A 19,701-nucleotide genomic window follows, 5' to 3' on the forward strand; every position below is an offset into this window, starting at 1 on the left:
ATTTTATTAATTCTCTTGGTCACTACCAGTAGATCAGTGCTTTATTTTAAATAGAGCTTAGTTTATTGTTTGTCAAAGCTTGAACAATGTTCTCAAATGGCTTTCTGTAAGTTAAAAAAAATGACAGCATAAATTTCTTTCTTTAATTGTCATATCTTTTAAAAGTTACAAATCAATAACTCCTACCCATCCTCATTATTTTTAAAGCCTCAATGTGAATTAATTATGGGATTTTTTCATCACACAAATGTAGCCAATTTCAATTACTTAAGAAGAGTTTTTGGTTTTAATATTATCCAGGATCTTTTTTTCTGATGACCTGTTTACGTATTTGCCTCTTTATTAATACCTCCGCCACAAGGCCTGAAATAGAAACAATTTATTCAGTCATGTATTTTACTATGATCACTACTGATATGAAATTAATACTGATGCTGTGATTTCTTCCCATCTCCCACTACTTTGGTTAGGAATTCATATTGAAATTGAGGCATCAGTGTATTCTTAGATCACTAATCTGTCAGTTTTAAAAAGTTTATTTAGTACAGATATGCAAACAGTTGTCCTGTGGGCTAAATCCAGCCCACTCTGTTTTTTAAACATTTAAATCAGTTGCCAGCATTTAAAAATTAGAATATTTAAAGTAAAATTTGAAACAGCCAGCGTCTCTTGTAAAATCTAAAGCTCTGACAGTATTGGACCCACATGCCTATCTTTCGGCAATTAGCCCTTGCTGAGTGGTGGCTCCTTCCTTTAAATAGGACACGTGGTCTCTGGTTCACCATAGAACTACGCAGCATTTACATTATCTGCCTTGCTCTGTACACTTTATAGTTATGGCCGTTGATTTTGTACATACTATGTTAACACACTAGACAATGAAGCACCAAGCACATGCTGGTAACCTTGTACAAGCACTGTCCTTTCTGGAGCCTCAATTTCCTCACCTATAAAATCCAGATAATATTAGTTACTTTTATGGTGGTTGTGATGATGAAGAGATTTAAGGCCCATCACTGCTTTTTTTGGTCTACATGGAGAAATAAAAAATAAAATACAACAATTTAAAAATGGCTCTAGCCATTTCTAACGGGGTATCTAGCTTCATAGAAGTCACGTCTGTGTTTATCCACAAAATAAAATGGAAATAATATGATTAATCTGCCCTGTGTCACAAGGTTGCTGTATAAATGAATGATTGTAAAATGTTTCCAAGAAAAGAACTTCTTTGTAAACAGTCTGCCTTGTGAACTTTTTTTTTTTTTTTTTTTTTTTTGGCCAGTATACGTCATGGACATTTTTTTCCAGCAAATTAGTTGAAAGAAAAGAAATACAGACCAGAATGCCCTGAGCTGCTCTTAGTCTCTCTTGGCTCTGGTAGGATTCTAAGCTTACATGACATATGAAATGAAGGTCTTTGTTTACCCATTCTTACATTTACCACTGTGTTATTATAGTCAATTTTCAGGCCTAATCCTGCCACCATCCTTAAATTTGATATTACTTTTAACATTTACCTTTTTTGCTATAACATTTGCTAAACTGAGAGGGATGTTCAGAGGGAAGGGACTGTTATCTCAGTCTTACAACATGAACATAATGTTGTTTTCCTTATGATTTCTAATTTCATTCCATTGTTATTGGAGAAGATACTTTGTATGGTTTTAATCTTTTTTTATTTATTGAGGCTTGTTTAGTGGCATAACATATGGCCTATCCTGGAGAATACTCCATGTATACTTAAGAATAAATTTGTATTATATTGTTGTGGGGTGGAGGGTTCTGTATATGTCTGTTAGATCTAGTTGGTTGACAGTGTTGTTCAAGTCCTGCCTTTCTTTACTGCTCTGCAAAGTTGTTCTATCCATTATTGAAAGTGGAGTATTAAAGTCCTATTATTGTAGAAATATCTATTTCTCCCTTCAGATTTGTCAGTTTCTGCTTCATGTATTTTGCAGGTCTGTTGCTAGTTGTGTATATATTTATCATTGTCATTTCTTCTTGAAAGATTTATATTTTCATCAATATATATTGTTAGGGAATTAATGTTTGTGTTCCCTCAAAAGTCATATGTTGCAGCCCTCCCCTCTAATATGATGGTATTTGGGGGTGGTTGGTATTTTGGCCTTTGGGAGGTACTTAGGTTTAGATGAAGTCATGAGGGTGGGGTCCTCATGGTGGAATTAGTGCCCTTATAAGAAAAAAATAGAGAGCTTGCTCTCTATCTCTCTACTGTGTGAGCAACAAGGAAGTTGTCTATAAGGAACTTATAGACAACTATAAGTTGTTCTTCTATGAGGAAAAGGGCTTCCACCAGAACCCAACAAACCATGCTGACACACTGATCTAAGACTTCGATACTCCGGAACTGTTGTTGAAGCCACCTAGAATATGGTCTTTTGTCATAGTAGCCTGAGCATATTAAGACATATAGTGTCCATCTTTTTCTCTTGTAACATTTTTTCTTACTTAAAATCTATTTTGTCTGATATCATCTATCCCAGCTCTTTTTCTGGTTACTATTTACATGGAAAATCTTTTTCTGTCCTCTCACTTTCAACCTACTTGTGTCTTTGAATCTAAACTGAGTCTCATGTAGACTCATGGATCATATTTTTTTGTTTGTTTGTTTTTTTGTTTTTGTGTTACCATGTTATGTTAAGATATTTTTTCTTTTTTTATTGGGATGTAGTTGTTTTACAACGTTGTGTTAGTTTCTACTGTATAGCAAAGTGAAGTAGACAGAGTTCTCTGTGCTATACAGCAGGTTCTCATTAGTTATCTATTTTATACATATTAGTGTAAATATGTCAATCCCAATCTCCCAATTCATCCCATCCCCCCTTCCCCATCTTGGTGTCCATACGTTTGTTCTCTACATCTGTGTCTGTATTTCTGCCTTGCAAACTGGTTCATCTGTACTGTTTTTCTAGATTCCACATATATGTGTTAGCATACGGTATTCATTTTTCTCTTTCTGACTTACTTCACTCTGTATGACACTGTCTAAGTCCATCCACATCTCTACAAATGACCCAATTTCATTCCTTTTTATGGCTGAGTAATATTCCATTGTATACATGTACCACATCTTCTTTACCCATTCCTCTGTTGATGGACATTTAGGTTGCTTCCATGACCTGGCTATTGTAAATAGTGCTGCAGTGAGCATTGCAGTGCATGTGTCTTTTTGAATTATGGTTTTCTCTGGGTATATGCCCAGTAGTGGGATTGCTGGGTCATATGGTAATTCTATGTTTAGTTTTTTAAGGATCTCCCTACTGTTCTCCATAGTGGCTGTATCAATTTACATTCCAGTCAAGAGTGTAAGAGGGTTCCCTTTTCTCCACACCCTCTCCAGCATTTGTTGTTTGTAGATTTTCTGATGATGCCCATTCTGACTGGTGTGAGGTGATATCTCATTGTAGTTTTGATTTGCATGTCTCTAATAATTAGTGATGTTGAGCATCTTTTCATATTCCTCTTGGCCATCTGTATGTCTTCTTTGGAGAAATGTCTATTTAGGTCTTCTGCCCATTTTTTGATTGGGTTGTTTGTTTTTTGATATTGAACTGTATGAGCTGTTTGTATATTTTGGAGATTAATCCTTTGTCCATAGATTGGTTTGCAACTATTTTCTCCCATTCTGAGGGTTGTCTTTTCATCTTGTTCATGGTTTCCTTTGCTGTGCAAAAGCTTTTAAGTTTCATTAGGTCCCATTTGTTTATTTCTGTTTTTATTTCCATTACTGTAGGAGGTGAGTCAGAAAAGGTCTTGCTGTGATTTATGTCAGAGTGTTCTTCCTATGTTTTCCTCTAAAGAGTTTTATAGTGTCCGGGTCTTAACATTTAGGTCTTTAAATGGATCGTGTTTTTAAATCCATTCTGCAAATCTCTCCCTTTTAATTGAGAGTTTAATCTATTTGCCTTTAAAATGATTGATGATAATATATTAGTTTGCCAGGGCTGCCTTAATTAAGTACTACAGACTAGGTGGTTTAGCCAAGAGAAATGTATTTTCTCACAGTCCTAGAGGCTGTAAGTCTGAGGTCAAAGTGTTGGGAAAGTTGATGTATTTTTTCTGAGGTTTCTCCCATTGGCTTGTAGATGGCCATTTTTCTCCCTGGGTCTTCACCTGGCCTTCCCTCTATATATGTCTGTGTCCTAATCTCTTCTTACTAGGACACCAGTCATACTGGATTAGGGCATACTCTGATCATCTCATTTTAGCTTAATTACCACTTTAAAAACCATATCTCCAAATAAGGTCACATTCTCAGGTACTGGTGGTTGTGACACTTGAATATATGAATTTTGGGAGAACATAATTCAGTCTGTAACAGATAAGGGAGGACTTTTGCCATTTTGTCTTTTGTCATTTCTGATAATGGAGCTGGAAAACAACTCCATTACTTCCCTATTTTATATTTAATTGATTTTTGTAGTGCACCATGTGCCTTTTCATTTCTTTTGTATATATTTTTAGCTATTTTCTTAGTTGCTACCCTTGGGATTATAATTAATATCTTAAACTTGTAACACACTAGTTTGAATTAATAATACCACTTTAACTTCAGTAATATACAGATTCTGCTCCTGTGCATCTACATGCCTCCCCATATATGTTTTATCACAAATTACATCTTATATATTGTGTGTCCATTAACATAGATTTATAATTATCATTTTATACATTTGTCTTTTAGATTATATAGGAAGAAAATAGAAGTTCCAAAACAAAAAGAGAACAATTTTGGCTTTTATATTTATTTATGCAGTTACTTTTACTAGTGTTCTTTACTTTATCATGTTGCTTGAGTTATTGTCCAGTGTTCTTTCATTTCAGCCTGAAGGACTCTTTTCAGCATTTCTTACAGGCAATTCTAATAGCAGTGAACTCCCTCAGTGCTTACCTGGGAATGTCTTAATTTCTCCTTTTTTTGAAAGGATAGTTTCGCCAAGTATAGAAATCTTGGATGACAGGGTTTTTTTTCTTTTTAGCACTTTAAATATGTCATCCCACTGCTTCTGAACCTTATGGTTGCTGATATGAAATTGGCTGTTAATCCTATTGAGTATCTCTTTGTACATAACAAGTTGCTTCTCTGTTGCGGCTTTCAAGAGTTTTCTTCTTGTTTTTGGCTTTCAAAGGTTTGAATATAGTTTCTCTCAGTATGGGTCTCTTTCAGTTTATCCTACTTGGAGTTCATTGAGCTTCTCAGTGTATCATTTCCTGTGTGTGGACTCAAAATAATACCTGACGTACCTTGGTTTCAGCCTGAAGAACTTCCCATAATATTTCTTATATGGTAGGTCTGCAGGGACTGGATCCTCTCAGTTTTTATCTAAGAGTATCTTCATTTCATCTTTACTTTTTATTTATAATATTTTAATTAATAGCCTATTTTTTGAACAATTTTAGGTTTACAGAAAAAAATTGAGAAAAAAAGAGTTCCCATATATCTCCCTCAGTCAACCCCCAGTTTTCCCTATTATTAACATCTTGCTCTATCGAAGTATAATTGTTAAAACTGATGAGCCAATATTGACACATTATTATTAACTGAAGTCCTTAGTTTACATTAGAGTTCACTCTTTATGTTGTACATTCTATGGGTTTTGGCAAATGTATAATGACATGTATCCATCATGTATACCAATCTATCATCATATATACCAATATACTTTGTATCCTGCAACCTTTCTATAATTGCTTATTAATTCAAGGAGTTCTTTTGATTTTTCAGGATTTTCTACATAGACAATCATGTCATCTATGAAGTAAGATAATTTTGTTTCTTCTTTCTCGGTATATACACCTTTTATTTTCTTTTTCTTGTCTTATTGCATTATCTAGGACTTTCAGAATGATGTTGAAAAGTAATGGTGAGAGGGAATATCCTTGCCTTGTTCCTGATCTTAGTGGGAAACTGAGTTTCTCACCATCAAGTATGATGTTAACTGTAGGTTTTTTGTAAGATGTTCTTTATCAACTTGAAGAAGTTCCCCCATCCTAGTTTGCCGAGAGTTTTTATCATGAATGAGTGTTGGATTTTGTCAGATGTTTTTTCTGCATCTATTGATATGATTATGTGATTTTTCTTTTTTAGCCTGTTGATGTGATGGCTTACATATTAATTGATTTTTGAATGATGAACCAGATTTGCATACCTGAGATAAACCCTACTTATTGTAGTATACACATTGTTGTATTTCTTTGCTAATGTTTTATACAGGTTTTTGCATCTATGTTCACGAAAAATACTGATCTGCAGTTTTCTTTTCATATAATACCTATGTCTGGTTCTGGTATTAGGGTAATACTGGCCTCATAGAATGAATTAGGAAATACTCCCTCTGCTTCTGTTTTCTGGAATAGATTGTAGAGAACTGGTATAATATCTTCCTTAAATGTTTGAACCCATCTGGTCATGGTACTTTCTACTTGGGGAGGTTATTAATTATTGACTCAATTTCTTTAATAGATATAGGCCTATCCAGATTGTCTATTTCTCCTTGTGTGGGTTTTAGTAGACTGTGTCTTTCACATAATCAGTCCTTTTCATCTAGCTTATCAAATTCATGGGCATAGAGTTGTTAATAATATTCCTGTATTATCCTTTTAATGTCCATAGCATCAGTAGTGATAACCCCTATTTCATTTCTGAAACTTTGTAACATTTTTGTCTCCTCTCTTTTTTTCTTAGTTAACCTGACTAGAGGTGTATTAATTTTACTGAACTTTTCAAAGAACCAGTTATTTATTTTGTTGATTTTCTCTATTGAAGTCCCATTATCAGTTTCATTGATTTCTACTCTAATTTTTATTATTTCTTTTCTTCTTACTTTAGATTTAATTTGCTCTTTTTTTACCTAAAGTGCAAGCATATATGATTGATTTAAGGTATTTCTTCTTTCCTACTCTATGCATTCAATGCTACTGCTTTAACTGTATCCCACAAATTTTGATAAGTTTTGCTTTCATTTACATTTAGTTCAAAATATTTTTAAATTTCTCTTGAGATTTCTTCCTGAGTCATGTGTTATAGAAGTGTGCTGTTTAATCTCCAAGTGTTTTGGGGATTTTCCAGCTATCTTTCTGTTGTTGATTTCTGGTTTAATTCCATTGTGGTCTGAGAGCATACATTGTATGATTTCTGTTCTTTGAAATTTGTTAAGATGTGTTTTATGACCCAGAATGTGGTCTGTCTTGGTATATGTTCCACATCAACTTGAGGATAATCTGTCATTTGCTGTTGTAAGATGAAGTCATCTGTAGATGTCAGTTATATCCAGTAGATCAATGGTGCTGTTGAGTTCATCTGTGTCTTTACCAACTTTCTGCCTACTTGATCTATTTCTGATAGAGGGCTGTTGAGGTCGCCAACTATATAGTCAACTCCTCTATTTCTCCTTGAAGTTCTGTCAATTTTTGCCTCACATAGTTTGATGCTCTTTTGTTAGGCATATATACATTAAGAATCGTTATGTCTTGGAAAATTGACCCTTTATCATTATGTAATACCTCTCTTTATGTCTGATAATTTTCCTTACTCTGAAGTCTGCTTTGTCTAAAATTACTAAAGTGGGGCTTCCCTGGTGGTGCAGTGGTTGAGAGTCCACCTGCCGATGCAGGGGACATGGGTTTGTGCCCCGGTCTGGGAAGATCCCACATGCCGCAGAGTGGCTGGGCCCGTGAGCCATGGCTGCTGAGCCTGCACTTCTGGAGCCTGTGCTCTGCAATGGGAGAGGCCACAACAGTGAGAGGCCCGCGTACTGCAAAAAAAAAAATAAAAAATAAAAAAATAAAATTACTAAAGTGATTTCCTTTGATTATTGTTACTATGTTACTATGGTATATCTTTCTCCATTCTTTTACTTTTAGTCTTTATATTTAAAGTAGGTTTCTTGTAGACAGCACGTAGTTGTCTTATTTTTTGATCCATTCTGACAATCTGTTTTTTAATTGATGTATTTATACCTTTGATGTTTAAAGTAATTATTGATATAATTTTATTAATATTTACCATGTTTGTTACTGTTTTCTATTCATTACTCTTGTTCTTTATTCCTATTTTTATCTTACAGTCTTTTTCTGTCTTCTCTGGTTCTAATTAAGTATTTTTATATGACACCATTTTTTATCTTCCCTTAGTATATCAATAATCCTACTTTTTAATATTTTTAGTAGTTGCCCACTAAAGAGAGTTTGCAATATATATACATACACAACTAATCCAGGTCCACTTTCAAATAACACAATACCACTTCCCAGGTAGAATAATTACATTATTACAGAATATTTATAATTCCTACCCCCATCCCTTCCTTATAACATTGTTGCCATTCATATTACTTATCCATAAACCGTAATCATGGAATACATTATTTTTATTAACAAACTGTTACCCATTAGATCAGTTGAGAATAGAAGAAATAAAAGATTTTATTTTGCCTTCATTTATTCCTTCTCTAACACTCTTCCTTTATATAGATCCAGGTTTCTTATCTGTAGCATTTTACTTCTTTCTAAAGAACTTATTTTAACATTTCTTGCAAGGTGGGTCTATGGGTGACAAATTCCCTCAATTTTTCATCTAAGAAAGTCTTTATTTCTCCTTCATCTTTGAAGGACAATTTTGCTGGGTACGGATGGAATTCCGGGTTGGTAGTACTTTTCTTTTAACATTTTAAATATTTCATTCCATTCTTTTCTTGGCTTGCATAGTTTCTAAGGAGATGTCTGATACAACTCTTATCCTTGCTCCTTTATATGTAAGGTATTTTTCCCCTCTGGCTTCTTTCAAGATTTTTCCTTGATCTTCTGCAGTTTGAATATGAGATAACTAAGTGTAGATTTGTGGGTATTTATCCAGTTTTGTATTCTCTGAGCTTTTTCAATCTATGAGTTTGATGCCTTTCATTAATTTGGGGGGATTCTGTTGTCATTATTGCTTTAAATATTTCCTCGACTCCTTTCTCTCTTTACCTTCTGATATTTCTATTATGGGTCTTTTGCCCCTTTTGTAATTGTCCCATAGTTCTTAGATATTCTGTTCTTTTTTCTTTTTTTTCTTTTAGTTTTGGAAGTTTCTACTGATATTTCTTCAATCTTCATTGATGGTTTCCTCAGCCATGTCCAGTCATTGATGAGCCCATCAAAGGCATTCTTCATTTCTGTTATGATATTTTGGCTTTCTACCATTTCCTTTTGATATTTTTCCTACAGTTTCCATTTCTCTGCTAACATTATCCATCTATTCTTTCATGTTGTCCACTTTTTTCATAAGAGCAAGTAGTATATTTATCATAGTTTATTTGTATTCCCAGTCTGATCATTTCTACATCTCTGCCATTTCTGAGTCTGGTTCTGATTCTTGCTCTGCCTTTTCAAACTTTTTTTGTCTTTTAGTATGACTTCTAATTTTTGTTTGAAAACTACACATGATGCACTAGTGAAAGGAACTGAGGTAAATAGGCCTTTAAAGTGAGGTTTTATTTCATTTGGCTGTGTTTACTGTTTGCTGTAGCTGTTGGAAATTGAAGGCTAAACGTTCCTTGGCGTCCTTGATTTTGTCTGGCCTATTTTCCTTGGATTTCCCTATAGACTTCTTAGATATCATCTGAGATGCACAGTTCTTTCAGTTGTATTCCTTATATTATAATACAGAAGCCTTATTGATGTAGTGGCAAGGTGCTGGGGGACTAGAAGTGTTCTATAGTATTGTGATTAGGCTTAAGGTTTTTATTTAGCCTGTGTTCCTGGGCTGTGCTCTACACAAGTGCTTCTCAATTTTGTTTTGTTTTGTTTTCCCCTTTACATGGGACAGGAAAGCTAGAGGGTTCTAGAATTGTGTATTTCCCTTCTCCAAGATTGGTTGGGCTCTGGTAATACCCCAGTAGGTTAGGCTCTGGTACAATAGTTTCTCTTGAGAGCAGGCTTTGTTAAGAAGAACAGAATGTTCTGGGCATATTTAAACATGACTCTTCTTCCCTTTCTCCTGCCAGAAGATGAGGGGATTTTTCTGAAATCACTGTGAGAACCTGATAGGGCTTCTGGTAATAAAAGTCATAAAAGTGTGGGAGTCTCTGCCAAGACTGGGCCCCTTTGGAATTTTGAACTCTCAAACTTGTCCCACTGAGCTTCCAACAGTTCATCAGTTTAAGTTCAGGTATTGCTATCCTAGTCCTAGTTCCCACAAAGTTTTCCTCTCCTGCATTTCTACTCTAGTAAATTGTACACAAGGTTTCCAGTTTCTCTAGATCCTCACCAACATTCATTATTTTCCATTTTATTGATAATAACCACCCTAATGAGTATGAAGTGATATCTCATTGTGGTTTTGATTTGTATTTCTCTAATGACTAGTGGTGTTGAGCATTTTTACATTTGCTTATTGGCCCTTTGTATATTAGGTTAGGGTATTTGTATATTACTTTGCCCATTTTGTAACTAGCTTGTTTGTTTATTTATTGTTGAGTTGTGGGTGTTTTATATATATTCTCGTTATTAATTCCTTATCAGATATGTGATTTGCAAATATTTTCTGCCATCCTCTAGATTTTCTTCACACTCTATTGACAGTGTCATTTGATGCATAAAAGATGTTCATTTTGATGAAGTTCAGTTAAACTATTCTCCCCTTTTTGCCTGGACTTTCATTGTCATATGTAAGAAATAACTGCAAAATCCAGTGTCATGAAGACTGTCTCCTATGTTTTCTTCTAAGACTTTTATGGTCGTCACTCCTATGTTTAGTTCTTTGATCCATTTTGAGTTAATTTTTGCATATGGCATAAATTTAGGATCCAACTTAATTCTTTTGCATATGGATATCCAGTTTTCCTTGCAATATTTATTGAAAAGTCCTTTTTCCCCATTGAATGGTTGGTACTCTGGTCAAAAATCTGTCGTGGAGGACTTCCCTGGTGGTGCAGTGGTTGGGAGTCTGCCTGCCAATGCAGGTGACCTGGGTTCGAGCCCTGGTCTGGGAGGATCCCACATGCCACGGAGCAACTAAGCCTGTGTGCCACAACTACTGAGCCTGTGCTCTAGAGCCCCTGAGCCACAACTACTGAGACCACGTGCTGCAACTACTGAAGCCTGTGTGCCTAGGGCCTGTGCTCTGCAACAAGAGAAGCCACAGCAATGAGAAGCCCACACACCGCAACAAAGAGTAGCCCCTGCTCTCCACAACTAGAGAAAGCCTGCGTGCAGCAACGAAGACCCAACCCAGCCAAAAATAAATAAAGTAAATTTTTTTTAAAAAGAATATTTTATTTAAAAAAATCTGTTGTGGATATTCGAGGGTTTATTTCTGGGCTCTCTGTGCTATTCCATTGGTCTATATGTCTTTATGCAAGTACCATATTCTTTTTGGTTATTGTTGCTTTTTAGTAAGTTTTGAAATCAGGAAATGTGAGTCCTTCATATTTGTTTCTCATTTTCAAGATTTTTTTGGCTAATAGGAGTCTCTTGGGATTCCATATGAATTTTAAGATGGATTTTTCTATTTCTATAGAAAAAGTCACTGGGATTCTGATAAGGATTGCATTGAATCTGTGATCATTTTGGATGATATTGTCATCTTAACAATATTAAGTCTTCCAGTCCATGAACACAGGATTCTTTGCATTTATTTAGGTCTTTAATTTCTTGTAGCATCATTTTGTAACTTTATGTGTACAAGTCTTTTGCCTCCTTGCTTAAATTTATTAAGTATTTTATTCTTTTTGAAACTATTGGAAATGTAATTGTTTTCTTAATTTCTCTTTTGAATTGTTTGCTGTTCTTGTATAGAAGTGCAACTGAATTTTGCATGTTGATTTCATATCCTGAAATGTTCCTGAATTTGTTCATCAACTCTAACAGGATTTTTTGTGGATTCTTTAAGGTTTTCTGCACATAAGATAATGTCACCTGCAAAGAGAGATAATTCTTCCTTTTTATTTGGATGCCTTTTATTTCTTTGCTTGCTTAATTGCTCTGTCTAGAATTTCCAGTAATATGTTGAATAGAAGTGGCAAGCATGGGCATGTCTTAGAGGAAAAAGCTTACAGTCTTTCACCATTTAGTATGATGTTAGTTGTGGATATTTTTTTAACCTAAAACCAGGGAGAGTGGGGTCTGCTAATATTCCCCATCTGTCAAATCAACCGAGAATATATCTGCCCTAGGAAGCTGGAAAGGTAAGAACTGCCACTCAGTTGTCAAACCAACTATAACAGCTCTCCCACGATATGGATGTGTGCCAAAAAGGGGGGCTGCATTCTTCACCAACTGTGCTGCCTATTTTGCAGAAGTTGTAGGTAGGGAAATGGGTGCTGCCCTGCTGCCACCACCCACTTGATATAGGCATTCTATAACACAGAGCTGTGGAAAATGGGATCTGCCTATTTTCACCATCTGCCAAAACTACCCAGAAGAGCCGTTCCACTCTAAGTATCTGGGAGATTTGGGAACTGCCTGACACTCAGCTCCCAAGCTTGCTTAAACAGTTCTTCCACAAGGCAGAGCTGTGGATATGAGTATAGTGCCTAGCTCTAATACCAAGGCTTCCCACTGTTCTTACTTATTTTCAATAGATTTTGTTGAATGAATACTTCTCAGTCTGTTGTAAACCCTTTGATCAATCTCTGGAACATTTGAATGATTGTACTTACTAATACTGACAAATTTAATAGTTGTCTCTCCAGGGAAGAGACTTTCATAAGGTCCTCACATTGGCATTCTGGATGGGTTCTTACTATCTTGATGGTATCTTTGACACACAAAACTTTTAATTTGATTAAGTCAAACTTATCTCTTAAAATTTTCTTGCTTGTGCCTCTTACATCATATCTAAGAGGGCTTTGCCTAACTCAAGATTACAGAGGTGTACTCCTGTGCTTTCTTCTAGTTGTTTTAAAGTTTAATTTCTTATGATTCAGTCTTTGATCCATTTTGAGTTAGTTTTTGTGTATGGTGTGAGATAGGAGTCCAATTTATCATTTTTCTTTTGGATATCCAATTTTCCCATCACCATATGTTGTAAATGCTATTACATGAGTCTTATAATTCATGAATACATATGGGATATTTTCCATTTATTTACCTCTTCTTTAATTTATTTTAGCAATGACCAGGGATCAAGCCTGGACCCCCGGCAGTGGAAGCACAGAGTCCTAACCACTGGACCACCAAGAATTCCCTTTAGCAGTGTTTTTTAGTTTTCAGTCTACACATCTTATACTTCTCTTGTTAAAGTTATTCTTAAATATTTTATTCTTAAATCTGTGTGAATAGGAATAAATTAGGAGAATGGGATTAACATATAAAAAGAAAAAATCTATTGTGAATGGAATTGATCTTTTACTTTCATTTTCAGATTGTTCCTTGCTTGTACATAGAAATAAAATTTATTTGTATATGTTGAACCTTGTATTACTTTTCTATCTAGCGTAACAAATTTCCACAAACTTAATGGCTTAAAACAACACCCTTTTATTTCACAGTCAGAAGTCTCGGTACAGTGTGGCTGGCTCAATTGTGTTCTCTTATTAGGATCTCACAAGGCCAAAATCAAGGTGCTGGCAGGGCTGCATTCCTTTCTGGAGATTCTGGGAAATAATTTACTCCCAAGCTCATTCAGGTTTTGGCAGAAATCATTTCTTCCTTAGACTTTCTATGTGACCTTTCCATCTTAAAGCCAACAATGGTGGTTTGAGTACTTCTTGTGTTTCAAACCCCTCTGACTATTCTTCCATCAGCCAGAAAAAAATTCTCTGCTTTTAAGGGCTTATGAGATTACACTGGGTCTGCCAAAATAATCTGAAATAATCTCCCTATTTTAAAGCCAAATGACTAGTAACTTTAATTATATCAGCAATGTCCCTTTTGTAATGTAATGTAACATTCACAGGTGTAATTCCAGGAGGTGAAGATCATGGAGGCCAGAATTCTACCTACCACAATCTTGTTTCTTGCAAATTTGCTGAACTTATTTATTAGTTCTAGTAGTGCTTTAGTGGATTCCTTAGAATTTTCTCTATATAAGATCATGTTGTCTGCAAATGGAGATGGTTTCACTTTTCCTTTTCCAATTTGGATGCCTTTTATTTATTATTTTGTCTAATTGCCCTGGCTATAACATCTAGGACAATGTTGAATAAAAGTAGTGGGAGGAGATATCCTTATCTTGTTCCTAATATTAGGAAGAAAATATTTAGTCTCTCTCCATTTAGTGTGATGTTAACGGAAGGTTTTTCATAGATGCCCTTTATTAGGTTGTGGAAGTTCCCTTTTATTCCTAGGTTTTTTTTAGGATTTTTATCATGAATGAGTACTGTATTTTGTCCATTGCCTTTTCTAAATTTATGAAGATGATCATGTGGGTTTTGTTCTTTATTCTATTAATATAATGTATTACATCATTTTGTTTTTGTGTTCCTAGGATAAATTCCACTTGGTCATGATATAATGATTGCTAGTGTTTTGTTGAGAATTTTGCATTTATATTCATAGTATTATTTCTTCTTTAACTGTTTGGTAGAATTCATCATTGAAGCCATCGGGCCTGGGGTTTTCTTTGTGGAAAGATTTATAACTACTCATTCAATTTCCTTATTTGTTACCCATCTGATTTTGTTTAGAGAGATTGTATCAAGTACAGTGGCCCAGTAGTATACTTTAACTGGCATTGTTGCTGATCTGGCCCACTGGAGATGAGCTGAATACAATTGTCATTGTTAACTTATGTGGTTGAACAGTTAGAATAGTTTCTTCTGTTGGTGCTTTGGAAATCATGTCAGATATAGTCTGTTTGTAAATCATTTAATTTTAACGAGTAGTTTTAAAATTTAACAATGCCTACTAGCCTTTTTTATCAGAAACCTTATAACCCCTTTCTTAAAAATCAAAAATGCCTAACAATCCTTAATTTTAATGTTTTTGAAGGTTTTGCAAACTTTTCTTACTCCTTGCAAAATATATGCACTCCAGATGGAGAAACTTGTCCTCTGTCCTCCTGTTTACTACAGTGCTGCTTCTGTTGTTTATAGTTTTTCCTCTAAATACAAGTTTTCCTACTGGCTGTTTTTATATTTCTTTTCAGTGGAAATTCTGATATATGTTGGCTTGTTTTATTCAACCTGTAGACATTGACTGACTGCTATTTGCCAGGTGTTGTGCTTAGAGCTCTGATAGGAAAATTTTCTATGAGTAATCAGATTAGCTTGGCATATTACATGTATATTAAAAAAGTAACCCTGTGAAAAGGTATATGAAAATCTAGATTTAGGTTCATAAATGGACTACTAGGAGTACTGGTAATGTTTTTTTTGTTTTGTTTTTTGGGTTTTTTTTGTGGTACACGGGCCTCTCACCGTCGCGGCCTCTCCCGTTGCAGAGCCCAGGCTCCAGATGCACAGGCTCAGCGGCCATGGCTCACAGGCCTAGCCGCTCTGTAGCATGTGGGATCCTCCCAGACCGGGGTACAAACCCGTGTCCCCTGATCGGCAGGTGGACTCTCAACCACTGCGCCACCAGGGAAGCCCCTGGTAATGTTTTTATAATAGTCCAGTGAATGGACTCACAACAGAGTAATTTGTACATATTTCATTTTGAAAAGAAAAACAAGAGGAGAGAATAATGGGATCTTACAAGTAAGCAGAAGAATATAGATACACATAGTTTACAAAGCTCTTCAATTCATCTTGTAACAAAGTCTTGATTCTTTCTCTTAGACCAGAAGATCAATTCAGAAGTTGTTAGAGTGGGAAAATAACAGATTATATCACAAGGTAAGAAAGTTTAAGCAAGTAAGTGTCCCATTCATACTTCCATTAATAAATTGAAAAAATGGGAATTTTTCAGGCCACAAAAGCATGGATTAGAGAACTAATACTCAATTTTTAATATATACCCTTTACAAAGTATTTTTAAATGCAATGTTTTGTATCTTATTCCTGGATTATTGTTCGGCGATTTATTCAAATGTGTAGGTAATAATTAGTGTAAATTGCTATCAAAATTCTTAACAAACTTTACTTTCTTAGCTTGCTTTGCACTGGAAGTTGACTAAAAGGAAATGTGAAACTAGCAATATGATGGAGTATGTAAGTATGCAGTTACCTTTAATTATATTTTTTGGATTCCATCCTGAATGTTACGTTGTACTATATTTATCATTTGTCAAATCTTCTTTCTACCTTTTTCCTCCTCAGCTTGGACTTTTGTCATTTGGAACATAGAGGTTTCCTTTCACCTTTTTTAGATTTGTAGCCAACATAAAATATCTTGAAAGCTGACAATTATTTAGATCTTAGAAAAATCTTAGCTAGTATGCTCAGATGAAAACACTGCATAACCTTAATCTTCTTTTTAACATACATGCAAACCATCGCATATGGTGATGGGCACAGCTGCTGCTGAACAAAATATTTCTAAATGTAATCTTGTCAAAACTTACATAAAATAGGAATTGACTTCTGAATTCTGGATTCCTTTCCCTGGCTTTTTTTCTTAGCTGATATTTAGCTTTCAGTGAAGAAACTATAGATCCTAATTTTTTTTTTTTTGCTAAAAGCTATGCAATCTTAGTCATAAAGCATAAATCCACGTATAACCAAAGTGACAAATTCAGCATCATTAACATTCAAAAGAATATGAAATTTATCCAAGCTTTAAATACATGTAGTATTTACATGTACAAGCTTTTATATACATATAGTATATATTTAATAATAAACATTCCATTTCTATTTCATAAATAAGGATTATTATGTATCTTTCTCTACTTTGAATAGTTTTGGGGAAAATGTGCAAATGACCACAAATCTAAAATTCTCTATAGGTAAAATCTTATATAAACTATTGTAAGTTTATATAAATTTATAAACATCTTAAGTTTTTATTATTATATTTCCAAACCTGTTTTAAATTAAAATGTTTTAATCCACTTGAACACTTTATTATTTTTTACAAAAAACTTCTAAAAGATAGTAATACTCAACCGATATTAGCTGCTTTAATTGAAAAAATAGAGGGACGTAATATATATAAAGGTATTTCTTCTAATCCATGTAACAAAATTTTAATCCCTTCGACTTTGCTAAAAAAGAAAGGGGGGGATTGAGGGAAGATGGGAAAGACATTAAAATGTAATAGGGTTTGCTTTTCTGCACCTAAACAGTTACTGTAAATCAGGTGATAAAAGCTGTTAGCTACAGTAAGTAATTATGTTTTCCAGTTTAATTGCCAGTCTAATGATAATTTGTGGTAAGTTCCTTTTGTAACTGTTTTCTATATTTCACTTGCTTTATAGTACAGGATCAAAATATAGGCCTGTGAAAAATGATTATATACTCTCTGGGTTATATATAATTTATAGTAAATGAAAATTATTTTGTCAATATATTCTTGTTTATTTTTATTTTACAGGTAATACTAATAGAATTCTTACCAAAATATCCCATATTCCGACCTGACTGAGGGATTTTATTCAGTCACTTCTGTATTACCTGTCATTTCCTACCCTTAGTGCCTTGTAGATGATTTTGGAATGAAGATGGTCTCCTTTGCTGTGTTCAACTTATTCTTTATAATGGTAGAATATTCTCCTCACACTTTCATTTGTGTTGGTTTAAGAAGAAATTTTGCACATCTTTTTTGTTAAATGAGGCTTGTGTTTTGCACTGTCAATTTTTAAATAAATACACACACACACATACATATATGTATATATATATATATTGCCACTAAAAATAAACATCAGTGCTGGTGTTTAAAAAACAAAAACATGTTCTGAGCATGCTGCCTTATAATTTTCATACTCACTGTTTCTAAATATGCATCATTTTTCTAGGCTACTTAATGCTCTGTAATCCCTTACTGGACATACATAAATAAGCTTTTGGTAGCTTCTAGAAATGGTTTTACTCTTACCTGCTTTTAAAGGACATGTAATTAATAGCACTGGTTTTGTCCTGCACTTTGCTAAATTATCACTTATGTTAGTGGATAAAATATTTAAACTCCTTAAGACTTGTAAATATTGTCTCTTTGCGTAATGTAAAATGTGGTATGCCATGGTTTACAGAATGTAATGTAACTCTTAATGTATTGCCAACGATTCTGCGTAGATTTTAATATGAATGAAGTTTGCAAGCATCCTTTTGAATGTAGAGACTGTTAACATGCTGTTTTATGGCAAAGCCATAATAAGTATGTTAAAAATTTCAGGTGTGGGCAGGGTTGCCCTTTGTAATGAGTGGATTAAAATTGAAATCATTGTCTGAGATCTGCATTGCACCTGAAACCAAGAACCTTATTTTTTCCATTTAATTCAGTAAATCCCATTTTGTCCTCTACTCCCACCCCCAAAAGAATTCATTTGACATCTGACACATTTCATAGCCTCAGTCTCCTCATTTATTTCTCTTTATGTATCCTTTCCTTCATTTGGAAATACACACAATTATGACCTTTAAGGAATGTTTCAAGATTTCAGACATCTTAGGAGGTGTCTAGACCCGCCCCCCATGAAAGCCACTGCTAACCCCTTTCTGGAGTTATGATAATCTACTTTGAGAAAGAGAGAGAGCTAATTGAAAAGCTGTACCTAAAGTGGCTGATTCATAATTGATTAAATACTCTTAATCCTCTTTTTGAGGATCCTTTGTGAACATTTGGATATTATTAATGAGGAAAGATAAGTATTTAGACAAAAGTATTTTAGTTTATAAATTAGCCACACGTTGCCTTTTCATTGGTATGTGCATATTTCTCTATTTCTCTTCACATTATTATGAGAGCACCACCCTCCAATTCTTCTAGATTTGAATTTTTAACATAATGAAAGCTTTACATTGCATTAATTCAACTTCAAATTTGTGCCTGTATATAGGCATTATTTGTAATTCTTAGTGCTAAAAATAAAGTATCTGGGACTGAATATTTTATTTATCATCTTAGTCTTAATTGCTTTTAGTTAACTTTTTAAGGCAAACATTCATCCCAGTAAAGAGAACAATCATTTCTTCATACAAGGTCAAGCCTTTTAAAGCCACTTTTAAAATTTGTGCCTAATTTGAAATCCACAGTCCTAGACCAGTAAAAGAAGAGGGGGGGGAAAAAGATACTATTTGATATGTGACTGTAATTTTTTGTGCAAACACTTTTCCACCTCCCTCTGTAGGACCCCATTATTACCCCCATACCCAGAATCTCTAACTTTTAATATATTGTGTGTGCCTGCAAAAATCATTTGTCTGTCTGCTGCAAAACTGAAGGTGTATTTTTATAGACAAAGTGGAAACCTCTGAAAATGCATACCAAATGTCTTGTTTTCTAGATAAGGTCAGGGAAAAATTGTATCTATGGTTTATGTTCCAGCTAGTATCATCAGGTTTATGCTTCAAACTGTGACAGTTTAATACCAAAATTGATTTCTAGCATAGTACAGAATTTCTAATTATCACTGATAGAATAATTACTTTTAAGTGTCAACCCTTATAATCTCATTTTTTCCTGTAAACTTAGAATTTGGCCATATGATGGTCATAGTAACTTTTTCTGCCATGTATAAATCACACTTGTTTTGCTCAAAGAATAGCGGGAAGTAGTGAATTGTTTCCATAAAACAAATAATGAGACAGAAATAGAGTGCATCTGGAGGTGACAGAGTATATAATTCAAGTTACAGTAGTATTTATCATAAAAAGC

The 19,701-nt window shown here is 34.3% G+C and overlaps 1 protein-coding gene across 2 annotated transcripts in view; it reads left to right on the top strand.

Annotated features, from left to right (window-relative positions):
• The window catches only part of CHIC1 (cysteine rich hydrophobic domain 1), a 36,744-nt gene extending 17,952 nt beyond the window's left edge, over positions 1–18,792 (top strand). Inside the window, exons 4-6 of one of the 2 annotated variants that reach the window (XM_079911690.1) lie at positions 15,723–15,779; positions 16,035–16,094; positions 17,419–18,792. In XM_079911690.1, coding sequence (XP_079767816.1) covers positions 15,723–15,779; positions 16,035–16,094; positions 17,419–17,469 — 168 coding nt within the window. In that variant the 3' untranslated portion in view covers positions 17,470–18,792. Of the gene's footprint in view, positions 1–15,722; positions 15,780–16,034; positions 16,484–17,418 lie in introns of those variants that run through there. The other variant, XM_079911689.1, reaches the window with a different exon arrangement.
• The last annotated feature ends 909 nt before the right edge of the window (positions 18,793–19,701 follow it).

The sequence above is a fragment of the Stenella coeruleoalba genome (genome assembly GCF_951394435.1).
Source record: "Stenella coeruleoalba genome assembly, chromosome: X".
In the NCBI taxonomy this organism is placed as follows: Eukaryota; Metazoa; Chordata; class Mammalia; order Artiodactyla; family Delphinidae; genus Stenella; species Stenella coeruleoalba.